Source organism: Podarcis raffonei, chromosome 10 (genome assembly GCF_027172205.1).
Source record: "Podarcis raffonei isolate rPodRaf1 chromosome 10, rPodRaf1.pri, whole genome shotgun sequence".
NCBI lineage: Eukaryota > Metazoa > Chordata > Lepidosauria > Squamata > Lacertidae > Podarcis > Podarcis raffonei.
In genome coordinates this window covers 71,178,731-71,195,623 of record NC_070611.1, presented here as the reverse complement: position 1 = coordinate 71,195,623, position 16,893 = coordinate 71,178,731, and the positions used below count along the sequence as shown (strand labels likewise).

At 49.3% G+C, this 16,893-nt stretch overlaps 1 protein-coding gene across 4 annotated transcripts in view; it reads left to right on the top strand.

Annotated features, from left to right (window-relative positions):
* TASOR2 (transcription activation suppressor family member 2) overlaps positions 1–16,893 on the top strand; it is a 60,556-nt gene that overhangs the window by 37,415 nt on the left and 6,248 nt on the right. For all 4 annotated transcript variants that reach the window (XM_053405068.1, XM_053405070.1, XM_053405069.1 and 1 more), the window contains 7 exons: positions 260–436; positions 2,111–2,969; positions 5,207–5,651; positions 7,508–11,239; positions 13,888–14,013; positions 14,852–15,005; positions 15,860–15,968. In XM_053405068.1, coding sequence (XP_053261043.1) covers positions 260–436; positions 2,111–2,969; positions 5,207–5,651; positions 7,508–11,239; positions 13,888–14,013; positions 14,852–15,005; positions 15,860–15,968 — 5,602 coding nt within the window. The remainder of the gene's footprint in view (positions 1–259; positions 437–2,110; positions 2,970–5,206; positions 5,652–7,507; positions 11,240–13,887; positions 14,014–14,851; positions 15,006–15,859; positions 15,969–16,893) is intronic.

Genomic DNA, 16,893 nt, shown 5'->3' with positions numbered 1-16,893 from the left:
CTGGATGAGTGGCTGAGCCTCATTGATGCACCTCCCTCCCATGGCAGATCTGCCTGCCGCCTTCCTGGGCATGTTGGGGTCTGAACTGGGCATCGCCCACATGCAAAGCAGCTAGGGCTCTTCATCGATCTGAGCATGGGGCAAGTAATGTTTGAATTGGGCCAGCATTCGTGTGGATCCTAAGGGCTCTCTGCAAGGATTTTATCGCTTCCTTACGCCTTATTTCTTCTTGACGCTAGAAACCTTTCTTTTCTCGTAGGCGCTGAGGTTTTGTCTGCGGAATTCGTTCAGCAAGCGCCGTGCGAGTCTGCTGCGAAGGCCGCCCCCTCCTCTGAGAGCCTTGGAGTGGAAGAGAAGAAGTCCCGGGTCTCGAAACCAAAAAAAGACTCCACCGCAGAAAAAGTTTCGAGCGAGAAGATGAGCACGAGGAACCAAAGTAAGAGGATGGTGCTTGAAACGCAAAATCGGAATTAGGATTAAGATGATGCTTTGGCTTGGCTTCCCCTTGAAAGGATGAGGAGCTGGAGGCTGGTGTTTTCCCTCCCGTCCCAAGGACGTCTCTTTCCCTTTGTGTCACCTTCCCCATGGCATGGGCAGAGGGCTTTCTAATGCCTTTGCGGCTCTTTCCAAAGCCCCCCCCCATCCTGGTGGCATCTTATGCTCCTGCACTTGCGTGGACCGAGGCACAGGAGCGGTCCTGCCACACAGGTGAAAGATGAAGCTGAAGGGCCTTTGCCTTTTAGTTGAGTGTAGCCCAAGATGGCTGACGCTTTTAGTCCTTCCTGAGTTGACAGTTGTGGACCCCACTTCAAAACAGTGAACAAAGGGACCCAGGTCAGGCAGCGACCAAGACGATGAGTCAGATGTTGTAAAGTCAATGGCTAGGCAGCCACACAGGGCTGATGACTCTGCGCCTGATACTGGTCACTGGAGGGCCACTAAACCCCAAGCTGTGGCCACGAGTCCCATGGACCACATCCCAGAGCGCCAGGTCCCATAGAGACAGAGACAGGACCCCCATGGATGTCTCTCTCTGAACCTGTGGAACTGAGTGCCTCCCACCGTACCAACAATTGGCCCTTTAAAGACTTTAGTTCCTAGAAAGGGAGGTGGATTTCTTGAAACACATGGTTCATAGTGCTTCCTGCAGGTTCATTAGCAGGAAAGTGAAGGTGCTCAGGAAACTATGGCTACCTGAGTTTGATGGGATTTCTCTATGACTACCATACTGGCCTGAATATAAGCCGCACTTTCCCCCCAAATTCCAACCATGAAAAGTTAAAGTGTGGCTTATATTCGTGACCTTACGCTAGGAGTGCGGCGAAGCAGCGTCCGCCCCGTGCATACTCCCCTGTCCTCTCCAACCAAGGCTGGGAAGGGAGGGAGAGCGAGGAAGGGGAAAGGCTGCCAGTAACGCAGCCCCCCCCCCAAGTATGCAGCAAGGAGCAGTGAGGAAGGGAGTGGCTTATATTAGGGTATTTTTTCTTTTCTTTTTTCTTTCCCCCCCTCCAATTTTAAAGGTGCAGCTTATATTTGGGTGTGGCCTATATTCCAGCCAATACGGTAGCTACAGTCATGGGGAAAAGAAAGTACACCCTCTTTGATTTCTGTGGTTTTACATATGGCATAATAACAATAATCTGTTTCTTAGGAGTTCTGAGGTTATATTAACCTGATTTAAAGACTTGCTAAGAAACAGATCATTGTTATGATGTCCTCATACTCAGAGGGTGGATTTTCTTTTCCCATAACTGTATAACTTTATCTGTAACTAATTGAATTGGTCTGTAACTATAACAACAGCTAGAGAGAGCCTTTTAAAATCCTACCTTTCCTCCTAAGAGCATCATACAAGGCTCTCTTCTCCCTCCCCGGCCACTTTGTCCTTACAATGACCCCGCGAGAAAGGTTAGGTTGAGACATAGCGACTGTCCCAAAGTAGCCACTTGGCAACCTTCATGACTGAACAGGGACTGGGAATGTTAGCACGAAACCACAAGTGTTGCACCATATTGGCTCTCAAAAAACCACTAGCCTTTAATGGTGCTTTTTCGTAAGGGTGGAACTGTCTTAGCAGCCCGCTCTGAAACTTGCTCCTTTTCTTACGCAGTGAAGAGGAAAAGTTCCCATCAGCGGGAGGACGAAATCCCTCCGGCTAGCGATGAGAACGATCCTTCGAGCGAGAGAAGCCCGGCCCAGGATGCTTCCCCATCTCCCAAAGTGCTCAACTGCGACTCCCACGCCTTGAACCTGTTGGCCGACCTGGCGCTGAGCTCCAACTCCCCGCTGCTCAGCAACAGCAGTGGCGCCTCCTTGCCCCCCAGCCCTTCCCGGGAGCGCCGCCGCTTGCACAAAGGGAAACATTCGGACAAGTCTTCGGATCACGAATATCACAGAGTGACGAAGAAGCTGAAAACGGCTCCCTTCTCCGGCAAGACGGGCCCAGAGTCTGATTTGTCTCCTGAGCAAAGTGGGGAGGGCAGAGAGTCTCCTTCCAGCTCTCATGAAAACAACCCCGCGGGTTCCAGCAAAAGGCGGGCTGCGAAACCCAGTTTGGCGACACCTCCAAGGGAGATGGGTTATCTTTCGGATTCGAGCATTCACTCCTTGATTTCTTCTGAGCACTCGTACGCCTCCCCAGTGTCTGAATCTTGCAAGAAGGGGGCCCCGGGCACCAAGAACGGTGTCAAGAATGCCAGGCTGGGGCCTTTAGTTGGGAAAGTCATGCCTTTCCGGCACCAGCAGAGGATCTGCCACCCTCACAAGCAGTTGAGGGGCTACATACCATTCACGCGCTCTGCCGTCATGGCCGCGAGGTTGAAGGAAGACTTCTCCAAGTCCCATAAAGTGACCTTTTGTGACAAAACTGTCAAAGTGACTTTCCAGTGGGAGGCAGACTACCCCCCCAACTTAGATAGCAAATACACTAATAATATCTTAGAGAGAACAGTAGTTCGAGCTGTACACGGGTAAGTAATTCCCAACTTTGGAAAGATACTCATTGTATGAAATGCATTCAAGCCACAAGTAAGATAAATAAAACCATAACTAAAAAGGTAAAGTAAAGGACCCATGACAGTTAAGTCCAGTCGCAGATGACTCTGGGGTTGCGGCGCTCATCTGGCTTTTCAGGCCGAGGGAGCCGGTGTTTGTCTGCAGACAGTTTTTCCTGGTCACGTGGCCAACATGACTAAGCCGCTTCTGGTGCAACCAGAGCAGCACACGGAAACATTTACTTTCCCGCCGGAGTGGTACCTATTTATCTACTTGCACTTGGGGGGGGGCATGCTTTCGAACTGCTAGGTTGGCAGGAGCTGGGACCAAGCAATGGGAGCTCACCCCATCGCAGGGATTCGAACTGCCGACCTTCTGATCAGCAAGCCCAAGAGGCTCAGTGGTTTAGACCACAGCGCCACCCGTGTCCCTTCATAACTAGGTAGAATTAAAAGCCTGGCAATAGTGGTGAGAATGCAGATAGGAGCTGGGTGATCTCTCCAGGATCATGAACCGTGGCCCAGAGAACAAGGGCATTTGGAGGCTGGTCTTTCAATGACTTGGGCAGATCGTAGGGGCCTTCTGGCAGGTTCTTGGGGTCAGCCTATAGCTATATAGGCAACTCTCCGCTCATGTGGTGGTTACGTTCCAGGGATAGCGTGTAAGGCCAAAATCACATATAGTCAAAACATATATATTTGCCAAGTATGTAAAGCTGAATGCACACAGGTTAAATGAGCATAAGTTGTGAGTTACATCTGTGTGTGTACAACCTCTTCTTGAGAAGTGCAGAGCCTTAAATGGACAGGAATCTGGTCATTCGGTTGCCTCTCTACTGAGCGTGTTGAGAAGGGCACAGTCCACAGTACACCAGGGGTACATTTGCAACATCATCCGATGGGCAGGAAGATGGGGTTAAATCCTCAGTTTGGCTGCATACCCATTCCCTGCTTGGAACAGACACGAACAGCCAATGCAGGATATAACCCCTGCTAATCAGCTGATAAGCAGGGGGTCCTGTTCTGATTCAGGAAGGGATTTGAGTCAAAAGCCCTGGCAAAGTGGAGGGGGAAATTGTTCTGGCAGTGACTTGCAAGGTGATTTGAAGTCTCCCCACTTAGGGACTTAAAAGCACCTTGCTCCCGAAGTCAGGTGGTTGATGGGAGGATAGCCTTGCCCACCTGTCAAATTTTGCCCACAAGCTTGATCCTGATAAGGAGCTGGCCTGTGGAGCCCAAATGTGTTGCCACCTGTACACTGCATTGATAGGGTTTGTGCGTCCCAGCCAAGGTCATGGGCTGTTTTCAGGACATTGAGAGCAACAGGAATAGATGGAGAGTGCCTGACAGGAGACATTGCCCCAGAGGACACCTTGTTCCAGGCAGCCTCTCCAGTAGGAGAAGTTGACAGTCTCTGGGATCATAGAATCATAGAATTGTGGAGTGGGATCCCAAGGGTCATCTAGTTCAACCCCCTGCCATATAGGGAAACTCAACTAAAGCATCCATGACAGATGACCATCTGACCTCTGCTTAAAAACCTCCAAAGAAGGAGAGTCTACCACCTCCTGAGGTCGTCTGATCCACAGTCAAACAGCTTTTACTGTCCTATAGTATAATAATAATAATAATAATAATAATAATAATAATAATAATAATAATAATAATTAATAAATAAATTAAATAAATAACATTTCTGTACCATCCTACAGTAGCTTTATGCATCCCCAGGTGAAAAGTGTCCAGTACTTTGATCATTGTTTTTGGACAAAGTAATAATCATAAATAAATAAGAATTAAAATGTGCACCCCACAACCGAGACCATTCCATTGTAACTATCCAACCTCCCAAAATTTCAGCACCTCTTGGCGATGGTTTGACCCCTTTCCGTTTTAACAGTACAAATTCTACCAACAGCCCTTTAGATATTTGAAGATGGCTCTCCTATCTCCTCTCCGTCCCCCTTTCCCAGGCTAAGCATACCCAGCTCCTTCAACCGTTTCTCATAAGGCTTGGCTTCTAGACCCTTGATCATCTTAGTTGCCCTCCTCTGCACACATTGCAACCTGCCAACATCCTTCTTCGATTGTTTATGCTGGATATGCAGGACCCAAGCCGTGCAAAGACAAAAATGATGTGATTTCACCCAGTCAGGTAGAGAGCCTTAAAATAAAACTTCTCAAGGATAAGTCTGCATTTCCTTTTTCTGTAGGCCCTGGGACACCCGCTTGTTGGACGATTCGGATGAAATGATGCGCATCCTGCATATGTGGGTGGCGCTGTTTTATAACAAGCCGTTCAGATCCCCTACAATAAGGAACGTGGTCGAACACCGCAACCCTCCCAAATTCGTCTCACTGAGAAGCATCGTGGATGCCTTTGAAGTCATCGACGACGATTGCGAGGGGCCGTACAGTTTGGAGAAATGCCCCGCGGACTCTCTATCCGATGATAACCGGACGCCCAGAGAAGCAGACGAGAGGGCGGTTTCTTCCTCGGAGAAGCCCCTCTCCTGTAATGAACTGTCCTCTACGAATTGCATCGATGAGGCTCCCATCGTTATCCCTGATGACCCCAGTGATCTGCCTGAGGAGGAGGAGGAAGAGTCCCATGCTGCTGCCGGCAAACCGAAAGAGAAGGTTAATCCTTCTGACAAAGTAAGAAAGACTTCAGTAGATCAGCTCAGGCCAGATGTCAGTGTTGGGCAGAAGGCAGATGCTGAGTGCCAGGAGCCTGGCTGGTACGCTTGGCACCATTTAGCAGGGAGGGGCTCAGAGCTACAGCTGGGCATAGCTGCATCTATAAAACCATATGGGTAATTTCACTTCAAAGCCTGAAACCTCTTGCAGTTTTTGAGAACTGCCTTATAGCGACTCGGACCACTGGTCCATTTAACTCAGTATTACGCCGAGTTAACTACACTGACTGGCAAAGGTTTCGGACACGAGCCTCTATGCCCTGTCTGCAGATGCCAGGGATCCAGCGCCGAGGGCCTTCTGGCGGTTCCCTCATTGCGAGAAGCAAAGCTACAGGGAACCAGGCAGAGGGCCTTCTCGGTAGTGGCGCCCGCCCTGTGGAACGCCCTTCCAGCAGATGTCAAAGCGATAAACAACTACCTGACATTCAGAAGACATCTTAAGGCAGCCCTGTTCAGGGAAGTTTTTAACGTGTGATATTTTTCTGTATTTTTGGTTTCTATGGAAGCTGCCCAGAGTGGCTGGGGAGGCCCAGCCAGATGGGCGGGGTATAAATAATAAATTATTATTATTATAACCTGGGTTCTGCTTGCCTAGTGAGTGTTCTGCTACTGAGTTACAGCCCTGATTACCCAATTTTCACTCATGAATTAGACTTGAGGTTGAGTTGAGAGCCTAGAAGTTCCTCCCCCATGATTGATTGATTTGATTTGATTTATATACCACCCTCGATCATAAGATCTCAGGGCATTTCACAGAATAAAATGTACAGAGGTTCCTAATAGACATTTTTATTGATAGCCACCTGTCAACATGTCCTCCATGATACCTTGGAAACTTATCTACAGTGGTACCTTGGATTTCAAACTTAATCCGTTCCAGAAGTCTGTTCGACTCCCAAAACCATTCGAAAACCAATGCTCAGCTTCCGATTGGCTGCAGGAGCTTCCTGCACTCAAACGGTAGCTGCGTTGGACGTTCGGCTTCCAAAAAAACGTTCACAAACTGGAACGCTTACTTCTGGGTTTGCGGCGTTTGGGAGCTGAATTGTTTGACAGCTAAGCCGTTCGAGAACCAACGTACCACTGTACGGAAATTAAAGGGAATTCGGCTTCAAATGTAAGAAAAGCCCTGACAGTTCCCCTTTAATTTCCATAGACAGTTCCCATCAATTTTTTCTCTTGTTGCTGTTAGTAGTATGACAGTAGCCTCTACGGCAAATTGTGCTGTAAAGCCCATAGAGCATGATGTCCTTCCCCAGTGAACTTGGAACAACCAGCGGAGATAGAAAGCCAACGTAATACTTATTTATTAAATAACTGGGATTAAAGAACCATCTTGGTTCAGGGAGGAGGTCTGGAGAAAAACCTGGGAAATGGAAAAACCTCACTTTTCGGGGCCCTATTTAGCTGTTGGACAGCATTATAGAGCCAGCTGCCATAACCTGCGACAAACACAGTGATTCGAACTCTGCCCTTTTTGCTAACCAGATTGAATGGTGAAAACAAGGGAAGATTGATGGCTAGGCCACGAGGCATGGCTAGCAGAGACTGTGCTTGGTTTGATTTGTGACAAGTTGTGGCAGCTTATTCTTGAAGCAGCACAGTGGGGTAAACCTTGACGGAGCTCGAAAGGTAGGAGGGCTGAGGCTCTCTCAACTCCAGGCAGCGTGTGTTGGTAAACGTTTGCACCATGCTGTGATTTTGTTTTTTACTGCTCTAGGATAGTTTGCAGATTTAGAAAGCTATGGAGATTTATTTTTTACTTTTTGCCTTTCTGTCTCTCTGAACTTTTGAAACTTGGAATTTTTATTTCAGGTGGCTGTGGAGAAACCTGATGAAGAACTCACACCTGATCCTGCCCTCTCCGCAGAGAGCCAGAGCAGAAGCTTGACAGATGAGCATACCGAAGGGCGTTCGAGGCCTCAGGAGCGTGGAACTGATGCGGAGGCGACTGCGAGTGTCGACTTAGCTGAGGTTTCCCAAAGCGATGCTGCTTCCAAGGATGCGGAAGTCCTGGAGAATTCAGCCAGCAAACAGCCTAGTGCGAACACGATGGCCGGTGGCATTTCTGCAGAGATTTCTGAATTAAAGGCTTCCTCTCCTTCTGCAGAGAAGGAGGAGGACAGCCCACAGAGCGGTGGCGCTGTGTTGCTACGTCCTGCTGAAATAGGCTGGTTAGAAGCAGACAGTGATTGTGGGGAAGTCAACAAACTGTGTAGAGAGGGGAGGGGGTCACAGGATCTCCCTGTAGATGAGGAAGATATAGAGGGAGAGAGCACGGGGTGGGAATCAATTGAACTTGCTCTTTCGGACAGCAACGATACTGACTCAGAGCCCCGAGATATGGACTTGGACCAAGAGAACAAAGAAGAGGAAGGCTGTCCAATAGAAGGCAGAGAAGCTGCCAGGGCCTCTACGTCCCCAGTCACTTTTCCACCATCACCAGCCACAGTTTCCGAGCATCAGGCAGAATCACCTGGTACCCAAGATGACTTTGTACTATCAACCCCTAGTTCTGCATCTCTAGACCCAACAGATGCGGTTAAGGGTTTCTGCCTTTCACAGAAAGATAGAGAGGACAATCTGTTGGATTCCCTTCCATTACGGACTAGCCCTGTAAATCAAATAACCCGTGATGAAGTAGCCCAGTCTCCAGAGACAGAAGATGCCGTTGAATTAGCCAAACATCCCATGTCTCCAAACCAAATGGACGTGGCTGAAAGCACCCGTAGGTCCCAGGAAGATAACAAAACCAACCTAGAAGATTCAGCTTCTGCGCAAGCTGCTGAATTAAAGGATATGGCAACTCGAGGAGAATCTGTAGAGAGTCGAGATTCTATTGTACTGGCAAACAGCCCCAAATTTCCAAGCCCAGTTGGTTCGGACGATACTTCCTTTGGTTCCACGGAAGAGAAAGGAATGAATCTGGCTGATTCAGTTTCACTGGAGGCGAGTCCTGTCCATCAAACAAGTCCTGATGATGTAATAGAATTGCCAACTGCCCAGGAAGACTCTGCGGAGTCAACCAAACATCACATATCCCTAAATCAAATGGATTTGATTGAAGACATTTCCCAGGAAGAGGGTAACCTGACCGACCCAAGTCCGCTGAAAACTTGTGGACCATGTCAAGTGCAGAGCAGCCCACCAGTTCAAGGGGAATCCACAGGGAAACAAGAAAATTCTGCTTTATCAGCTCCAAATCTTGCACCTGAAAAAGAAATAGACTTGGTCGCGGGTTCCTGTGTTTCACCGGAAGAGGAAGGAATCCGCATGGCTGAAGTGGTTAAGTTGCAGGTTAGTCCTGTCTATCAAGCAATATCTGATGAAGAGGAAGACTTGCCGGGGAACCAAGAGCGCTCAGCTGAAAATAGCACACTCACAAAGCAAACACGTTCAGCTGAGGATTCCTGCATCCCTGAGGAAAAGGATGCCCTCCACCTGGTAGGTGTGGCTCCATTGCAAGCAAATGAACTGCGGTGCAACACAGCCACTCAAGAGGAACGGAAGGCCAGGCAGACAACAGAACGACTTGGCAATTCTCAGGGCCAGAGCTGGCATTTGGATAATGAAGAATCGGACACCAGTACCGACAATCAAAAGTGTGGCGTTAACAGTGAGGACATTGAAGTCTCTCCTGCGCCCCGAGAATCGGCATCTGATGATGATAAGCTAAGCCAAGCTGTAGTTACTGTGCCTGAAGACATCAGGTCCTTTCTCTATGAGTTGATAGACACTGTGAGTGGCATGATGGCCGTGAGCAAAGAAACCGCCTTTGCGAAAGAGAATCCAGCCTTAAACTGGATTAGTTCCGTCACCCTTGAGTGTGTGACCCCTCCTGAGAGTGATGAAGAGAGTTATGCCACTGACAAGCTTGCCCATTATGACCCCAAATGGGCGATGACAGGTGACTCTTTAGCACAGCCTAGCAACAAGAGAGACTCTCACATGGCTGTACAAAGATATGGGTGGTATCATTCAGCACTGCAGGGAAGCATAAGTTCCGGTCAAGTGGCTGAAAAGAAGTCTCATCAAGAGACAGGAGCTGCTACGGACACCCTGGAAAGTTCTTGCTGTCCAGAGTGGGAAGACACAGGCATAAGAAGTCCAGAACGCCAGTTCCCCTTGATCCAAACAGCTGCGTTGTGTGGGGTTGACCCAGGACAAGTTAGTTCGGAAGCATCCATGTTTGAGGACCAGCTCAGGAAGGCAGGCAGAGAAGTGCTGCCCTTTGTGCCGTCAGTGCGTCCTACGGAATGTTTATCCGAAGAATCTGGGTCATCTGCACATAAAGACACACATGATCTGTATAAAAACCCGGTGGAGAATCTGGAGGACCCTGAAGATGCTCCGGCCGGTGAAAGACCCGTCTCATTTGTCGGAGCTACGGGCGTGAATATAAATTGGGAAAATAAATGTGTTTCTGTGGACGGTGTCCCAGAACTTTGCGGAGATGTGCATCCCAGAGGTCAGCCTGAGATACCGTCTACAAGATCTGCTGCCTCGCCAGATGCCATGGAAATGAGTTGCGCCAGTGATTTGAGCTGTGAGAACGAGCTTCACAAGGGTGAAGGCTGGGTGTATCTGGAAAACAAGGTGACAGTGCCTGATGTTGAGGCTGAGACTATCCAGTACGACTGGCCGTCCTCATTCAGGGAAGGCGATAGGTCTGTGCTGCCTTCTCCCGAAGAGTCGGGACCTCTAAAGGACTATTTAAACTTTACTATAACCAAGAAGCACCAAGAAAAAAACCGAAGCTTTCAGTCTTCCAAGAGGCGTAGCCCTTTTTTCGGAGAGCAGGAATGGAAAAACTTCTCCGATAGGGCTTGGAGGGTTCTGAACGACCCCATTCAGAGCACTTTAGATATGGAGTGTCTGCGTTTCCACGATAAGCTAAAACATACCCTAAAGAAACCACAACCTCCTACCTCTGGCGAAGGTACACCGGAGCGCGTGCTTCAGGTAACGGCAGAGACGTTGCCATCGAGAAAGGTCCCTGAAGCTCCTGAGCTCAGTGTGCCACCCAGGAGCCGAAGCCCGCTTCTGATAACTATTTTGAACCGGGGCCCGAGGCACAGTGCCCCACACGGCACCCCCAGGAGCAGACACAGCGACCCTTTTGAACCTCCTCCCCCGTTTGCTTCTGCACAGGAATCGGTGAGCAATGCTGCTAGAACGAAAGGTCAAGGAAAAGGGCCGGGTGCTCCTTTCCACCTCAACAAGTTAACGTACAATAATAAGCTAAAGGATTCCCGAGGAGACATATCGGTCATCATGGACGAGTTTGCCGAATTGAGCAGGTTGATGACGCAGGGCGACAGGCAGGCGAGTTTCGCGGCCCGAGAGCCAAATCCTACCTCAGAAGATGCTCTGGAGAAAAGGGGTCCCTCCTTGCCTCGGAGGACGACGTCCTACGAGCACCTCTTCACCGAACTCTGCAGCACACTACATTTCAAGCTGAAAACGGTTGCCCAGGAAGCTTGCAAAAAGCCTTACGCATTCTACCTGGTGGAAACAGGCGACAGTCCTTTCTTTGGGAGACTAAAGGTAAGGTGTTTCACATTTTATTTTATTTTTCAAAAAAAAATACTGGTTTTCCACAAATTTTTAAACACACCAACAAATGAACAAACAAACATAAATCCTAACCTTATTAAGACTAATCTTATTAACATTGTTAAGCGACTTCCTCGTGTCCCCTTGGTTGAATTTCAGTGCATATCATTTTAACAGTTTTCCAAAACCTATATTCTCATAAAGTTAACTTAATCACTTAACATCTGTCTTACTTTCCTGATCTAAATTTCAACATATTAATTTATCACATTACATATTAAAATCCTAAGCCTATCTGGTATTTGCAAGCTTTTCCAGTCAATTTAACTTAACAAAGATGTTTCACATTTTAAATATTGCACCAGGTTTTAGGCGTTGGAGAAATCGGCAACGGGCGACAACTGCCCAGTGTGGATGAAACGCTTGCTCTCGGCTACACTGTAATTTGCAAATTGGGAACCGGGCCCTTGTCTTGCACACCCCTTCTTTCAGCCTGCGTTTCCAGCTCCCTTCCCTTAACATAGGGAGCTCCCTTGCACTGAGTCAGATGGTTGGTTCATTTAGCCCACTGTTGTTGACTTGCAGTGGCTTTTCAGGGGTTCTGAAACCCGGGGGCTTCCTCATGTAAAGCAAATACCCTGACCCTGGCCTTTCCAGCGTCGCTGGTGTGGAATGATTCTAACCGGGGTTCCCCTCTGAACCGGGGTATGCAAACCAGCTTCCATCCCTGCTCAGGAGGGGAACCTTGGTTAGTGTTTGCGCATGCTGAACAGTAATACATGCTTACACTGGGTGGCAGGGTGTGTGTGTGTGGCAGGAGGAAAAGAGGGAGGATCGCAGATTCCAGATGCAGGCCCAGGTTTCCACACCACAATGTCCAGGGTGCCAGAACTGGAGTTTAATGTTGAAAATGGCAGCACCAGTGAGGGTGCCCCAGTATCTCCTACTGAGGACCAGCCTCGAAAGGGCACCATGTTATATAATAACAATAATAATAATTTATTATTTATACCCCGCCCATCTGGCTGGGCCTCCCCAGCCACTGGGCAGCTTCCATAAAAACCAAAAATACAGTAAAATATCACACGTTAAAAACTTCCCTGAACAGGGCTGCCTTAAGATGTCTTCTGAATGTCAGGTAGTTGTTTATCGCTTTGACATCTGCTGGAACGGCGTTCCACAGGGCGGGCGCCACTACCGAGAAGGCCCTCTGCCTGGTTCCCTGTAGCTTTGCTTCTCGCAATGAGGGAACCGCCAGAAGGCCCTCAGCGCTGGACCTCAGCGTCCAAGCAGAATGATGGGGGTGGAGACGCTCCTTCGGGGATACTGGGCTGAGGTCGTTTAGGGCTGTCAAGGTCAACACCAACACTTTGAATTGTGCTCGGAAACATACTGGGAGCCAATGTAGGTCTTTCAAGACCGGTGTTATATGGTCTCGGCAGCCGCCCCCAGTCACCAGTCTAGCTGCCGCATTCTGGATTAGTTGTAGTTTCCGAGTCACCTTCAAAGGTAGCCCCACGTAGAGTGCATTGCAGTAGTCCAAGCGGGAGATAACCAGAGCATGCACCACTCTGGCGAGACAGTCCGCAGGCAGATAGGGTCTCAGCCTATGTACCAGATGGAGTTGGTAAACAGCTGCCCTGGACACAGTTGGTAAACAGCTGCCCTGGACACAGATTTGACCTGTGCCTCCATGGACAGCTGTGAGTCCAAAATGACTCCCAGGCTGCGCACCTGGTCCTTCAGGGGCACAGTTACCCCATTCAGAACCAGGGAATCCTCCACACCTGCCTGCCTCCTGTCCCCCAAAAACAGTACTTCTGTCTTGTCAGGATTCAACCTCAATCTGTTAGCCGCCATCCATCCTCCAACCGCCTCCAGACACTCACACAGGACCTTCACCGCCCTCACTGGTTCTGATTTAAAGGCTGGTCTGCTTCATGGTTCATCTCTGTTTGGGCTAGGTGGCTTTTGAGGTCCCTTCTGGCTCTGATTCTCTGGGTGTTCAGTCATTCTGGGGCTCTAGCATTAAAAAAACCAACCCAAACCTACTCTCAGCTGTCCATGTCCCCCTCCTCTTTGCTTTCATTTAAAAAAGGAACATCATATTTAATGTGCAGGACTTGATTGTATGGAAAGTGCTTTTGGGTGGGATTCTGCTGCAGTTAACAGCCTTGGGCGAATCTCCCATTTCAAGTGAGAAGAACAGGACAATAGAAGTGTGATATTAGCAGAACAGTGTTGGACTGTGACCTGGGAGACCAGGATTCAAATCCTCACTTCAGCCATGAAGCTCGCTGGGTGACCTTGAGCTGCTCCCTGTCTCTCAGCCTATCCTACCTCACAGGGTTGTTGTGAGAATAAATGGGGGAGGGGAGAGAGAACCATGCAGACCACCTTGAGCTCCCTGGAGGAAAAGGTGGCATATAAATGGAACAAACAAATAGCAATGAACACAGTGGATTTGTTTGTACTGGATTAGAGGACTCGTCTCTGTCCCTTCCCTGCAGACTTATCCTGAATTTCTGTTTCTGCTTGAAGACACAGAAAAACTCTGGTTTTGTTTTCATTTTTGCTTTTAACTCTGAAAGCAGCCATTCTGGTTTTGGTGATGGGTTTTTTTAAATGTTATGTTTCAGAACTTGCTGAAAAAAGGGAGTCATGTGGAAATGAAGCCTCTGCATTTTTGTAAGACAAGCCACCCCGAGGGAGACAGACTGATGGTCATCATTAGGAATGAGGACATATACCCACACATATATAAAGTAGGTTCAAAAGTGCCTTTCCCGTGTGGCACAGGAAAAATAGTTTCTGGATATTAAAACCTGGTTCTCTTCCCTCCCGCTGCCAAATGCTTCTAACGTTCCCCCTCCCTGGTGCTTCATGAAACATGGGCAGCTGCCTTTGTATAGGCAGACTTTCGGTTCATCGAGCACAGTTTGTCTGCACTGACTGGCAGCACCTTTCCAGGGTTTTGCACAGAGGACCCTCTGGGCTGTATCTGGAGATGCCAGGAATTGGACCTGGGTTCAGTTCTGCATGCAGAGCAGACCCTCTGCCACCGGTATGACGTTCGGTTCACGATACCGGTTTCAGACATTGCGTCTTCCCAGCCGTCGCCACCACTGGGCGTAGCATTCAGCTTCCTGCTAATCTTGAAGCGCAGCCTTCACTGAGGCAAGTTTCCAGTCCCTGTGAGGTTGTGAAAGAGAAGCTTGCTTACAGTGCAGTAAGCGTTCTGCAACTTTGCTCAATCATACAGGTGGCAGGATTCCCTTCTGCATCACCCTAAATTTGGAAGGCTAAACAAGTTTTAGCAGGAAGTACACAGGCCTGATTGCTATCTGTTGTGGGTAGCAGTTCCTGTTTCTGTGTGTGCCTTCCTCCCAAAGTCTGAGAAGGGTCAGATCCAGTGGCGGAGAGCAGGTGGGGGTGTGGCTGGCGTAAACCCCACCGGGATCGTGCTGCCGGGGGCGGTGCACTCCTCCTCCGCCAGTGGTCAAATCTCCTGCTTGTGCACCCGGTGCCACCCTCTGCCCACCCGAGGGAAATGTAACCGATGAACCAATGCTGAACCTGAAAAAATATTTGTCTCCTGGGCAGATCCCGTCCTTGCTGAGGCTAAAGCGCTTTCCCAGCGTGACCTTTGTGGGAGTGGACAACCCTGAGGACATCTTTGACAACACGCATCAGGAGCTGTTCCACAGCGGGGGCTTCGTGGTGTCTGACGACAAAGTGCTTGAGGCGATGACAGTAGGTGAGATGTTGCGCCCAGTGTGCCAGTTCCGGAAAAGCACAGCTTTCTGGAGGTGGTGTGTCTTTGGACATGGTCCACAGGGATTGTTTCCTGTGATTGAATGTTGTGGCAGTATAAATAGAAGCAAACCTCCCTGCGAGCAAGTCAGGGAGAATATGTCTCCTCGTGTTAAATATTTGTCTTCCGCTCATATCTCCCTTAGATGCAGCCTGGTGCATCTCCCATTAGCATGGTGCTTTGCAGTGCTATGTATGAAGTCCTAAACAGTTTGGTACCCAAATACCTGAAAGAGCATCTCACCCGATACCAGCCACCTTGGGCCCTACAATCAGGAAGGAGGCCCAGATGCTGGCCGTGCTGCTGGGCATTGCCCTGTCGGGGTTAATCCATGACAGGGCCTTCTCAGTGGTAGTTCCTGCTTGTGGAACACCTTCCCTGGCGAGGTGTCTCGCTCATTAACATTTTGGAGGGACCTTAAAACGCTCATCCAGACATTTAATGGCTGAAATACTGTTCCTTGGCACCCTAGAAATTATTAACCTTTGAGGATACGTGACTTATTCCCCCCTCCCCCCCATTTATTAATTTCTTCAGGGTTGTTTTTTTTTTAAAAAGGGATGGGATGGCTTTGCTGTTTTGTGGGCTCCTTTGAGAGGAAGGGTGGGGTAAAAATCCAATCAATAATACGGAGGATGATTCAGTGAACGGCGACAGTGGCAATATTGACGGCTAAGGACCGGCAGCCTTAATAACAGGGGCTACCCAGCTGTTACCATGTGACAGCGGAGACGGAACTCTAGGCAGCCAAACTTTGTAGTTTTCACTGTCCTGTTGTGCTGATGCTCTTCCTGCAGGGGAGCTGAAGGACGCTGCCAAAACCTTGGAGAAGCTCAACTGCAGCCACGGCAGATGGAGCTGGCTCCTTCACTACAAAGAGACCAAGAGACTCCGAGAGGACGCCAGGTGAGGACGACTCTGGCACTGACTAAATCCCTTCTCCCTGCTAAATCCCTATAGAGTCCTCATTCCCCCGCCTGCCCCCCCCCGTCCATGCAAGCATGTATTTATTTCCTTACTCCCTATATTTACAGACTACCCAGTTTCAAGCTCTCAGGTAACAACAAAGACCGTTTAAAACCACAGTTTACTGAAATGATCAAATAAATTGATTGAGGCCTCGGGTGCAGACACTGGGGATATCCTTCCTCCCCTATGCACGCAGCCAGGCCCTGATCCGTCAGTGCTTCCATGTGCCTTCCCTCCTCCTGAGTAGCTTCCGTGGACAGTTCAGCAGCTGCCTTGAAGTTCCTGCCTGGCTCTTTGTCTCCTCTGCTGCTGTGGCTCCGTACATCTGAGGTCCAGCCAGGAACCCAGGCAGTGGCCATGAGGGCCTCTAGTCTGGGGTCAGGGGTGTCTGGCTCTGCTGCACTGGAGATCCACTTGAGGATCCTGCTTTCTTTGTTGCTCCTTAGGAGAAGGTCTGAACCTGGACAGAACTGGTCTCTGGTTTGAGGACATTACCTAACCACGTTTCCCCTGAACGCTGCTTCCAATCACATGCCTGCCGTGGGCTTCTTGGCCTGAGAAAGAGATGCCCTGGGTCCCGAAAGCCTGCAAGCCCAACTCTCTCTGCAGTGTAACACCCCCTTGCATGTGCCCTGCTTTGCCCTGCTGCTGGCTAAATGAAAAGTATTCGGTTCCTCTGAATTTCAGCACATGGAACTCCCATAGGATATGCCTGCATTCTTATTCGTTTATATAATGTCGTTAGCTCAAGAAGCAACTCTCTGGGCAGCATCCTGCATTGCAGGGGCTTGGACTGGATGACCCTTGGTGTCCGTTCCCATTCTACAATTCTCCGATTCTTATTCTGTGAATATGAGGTGTG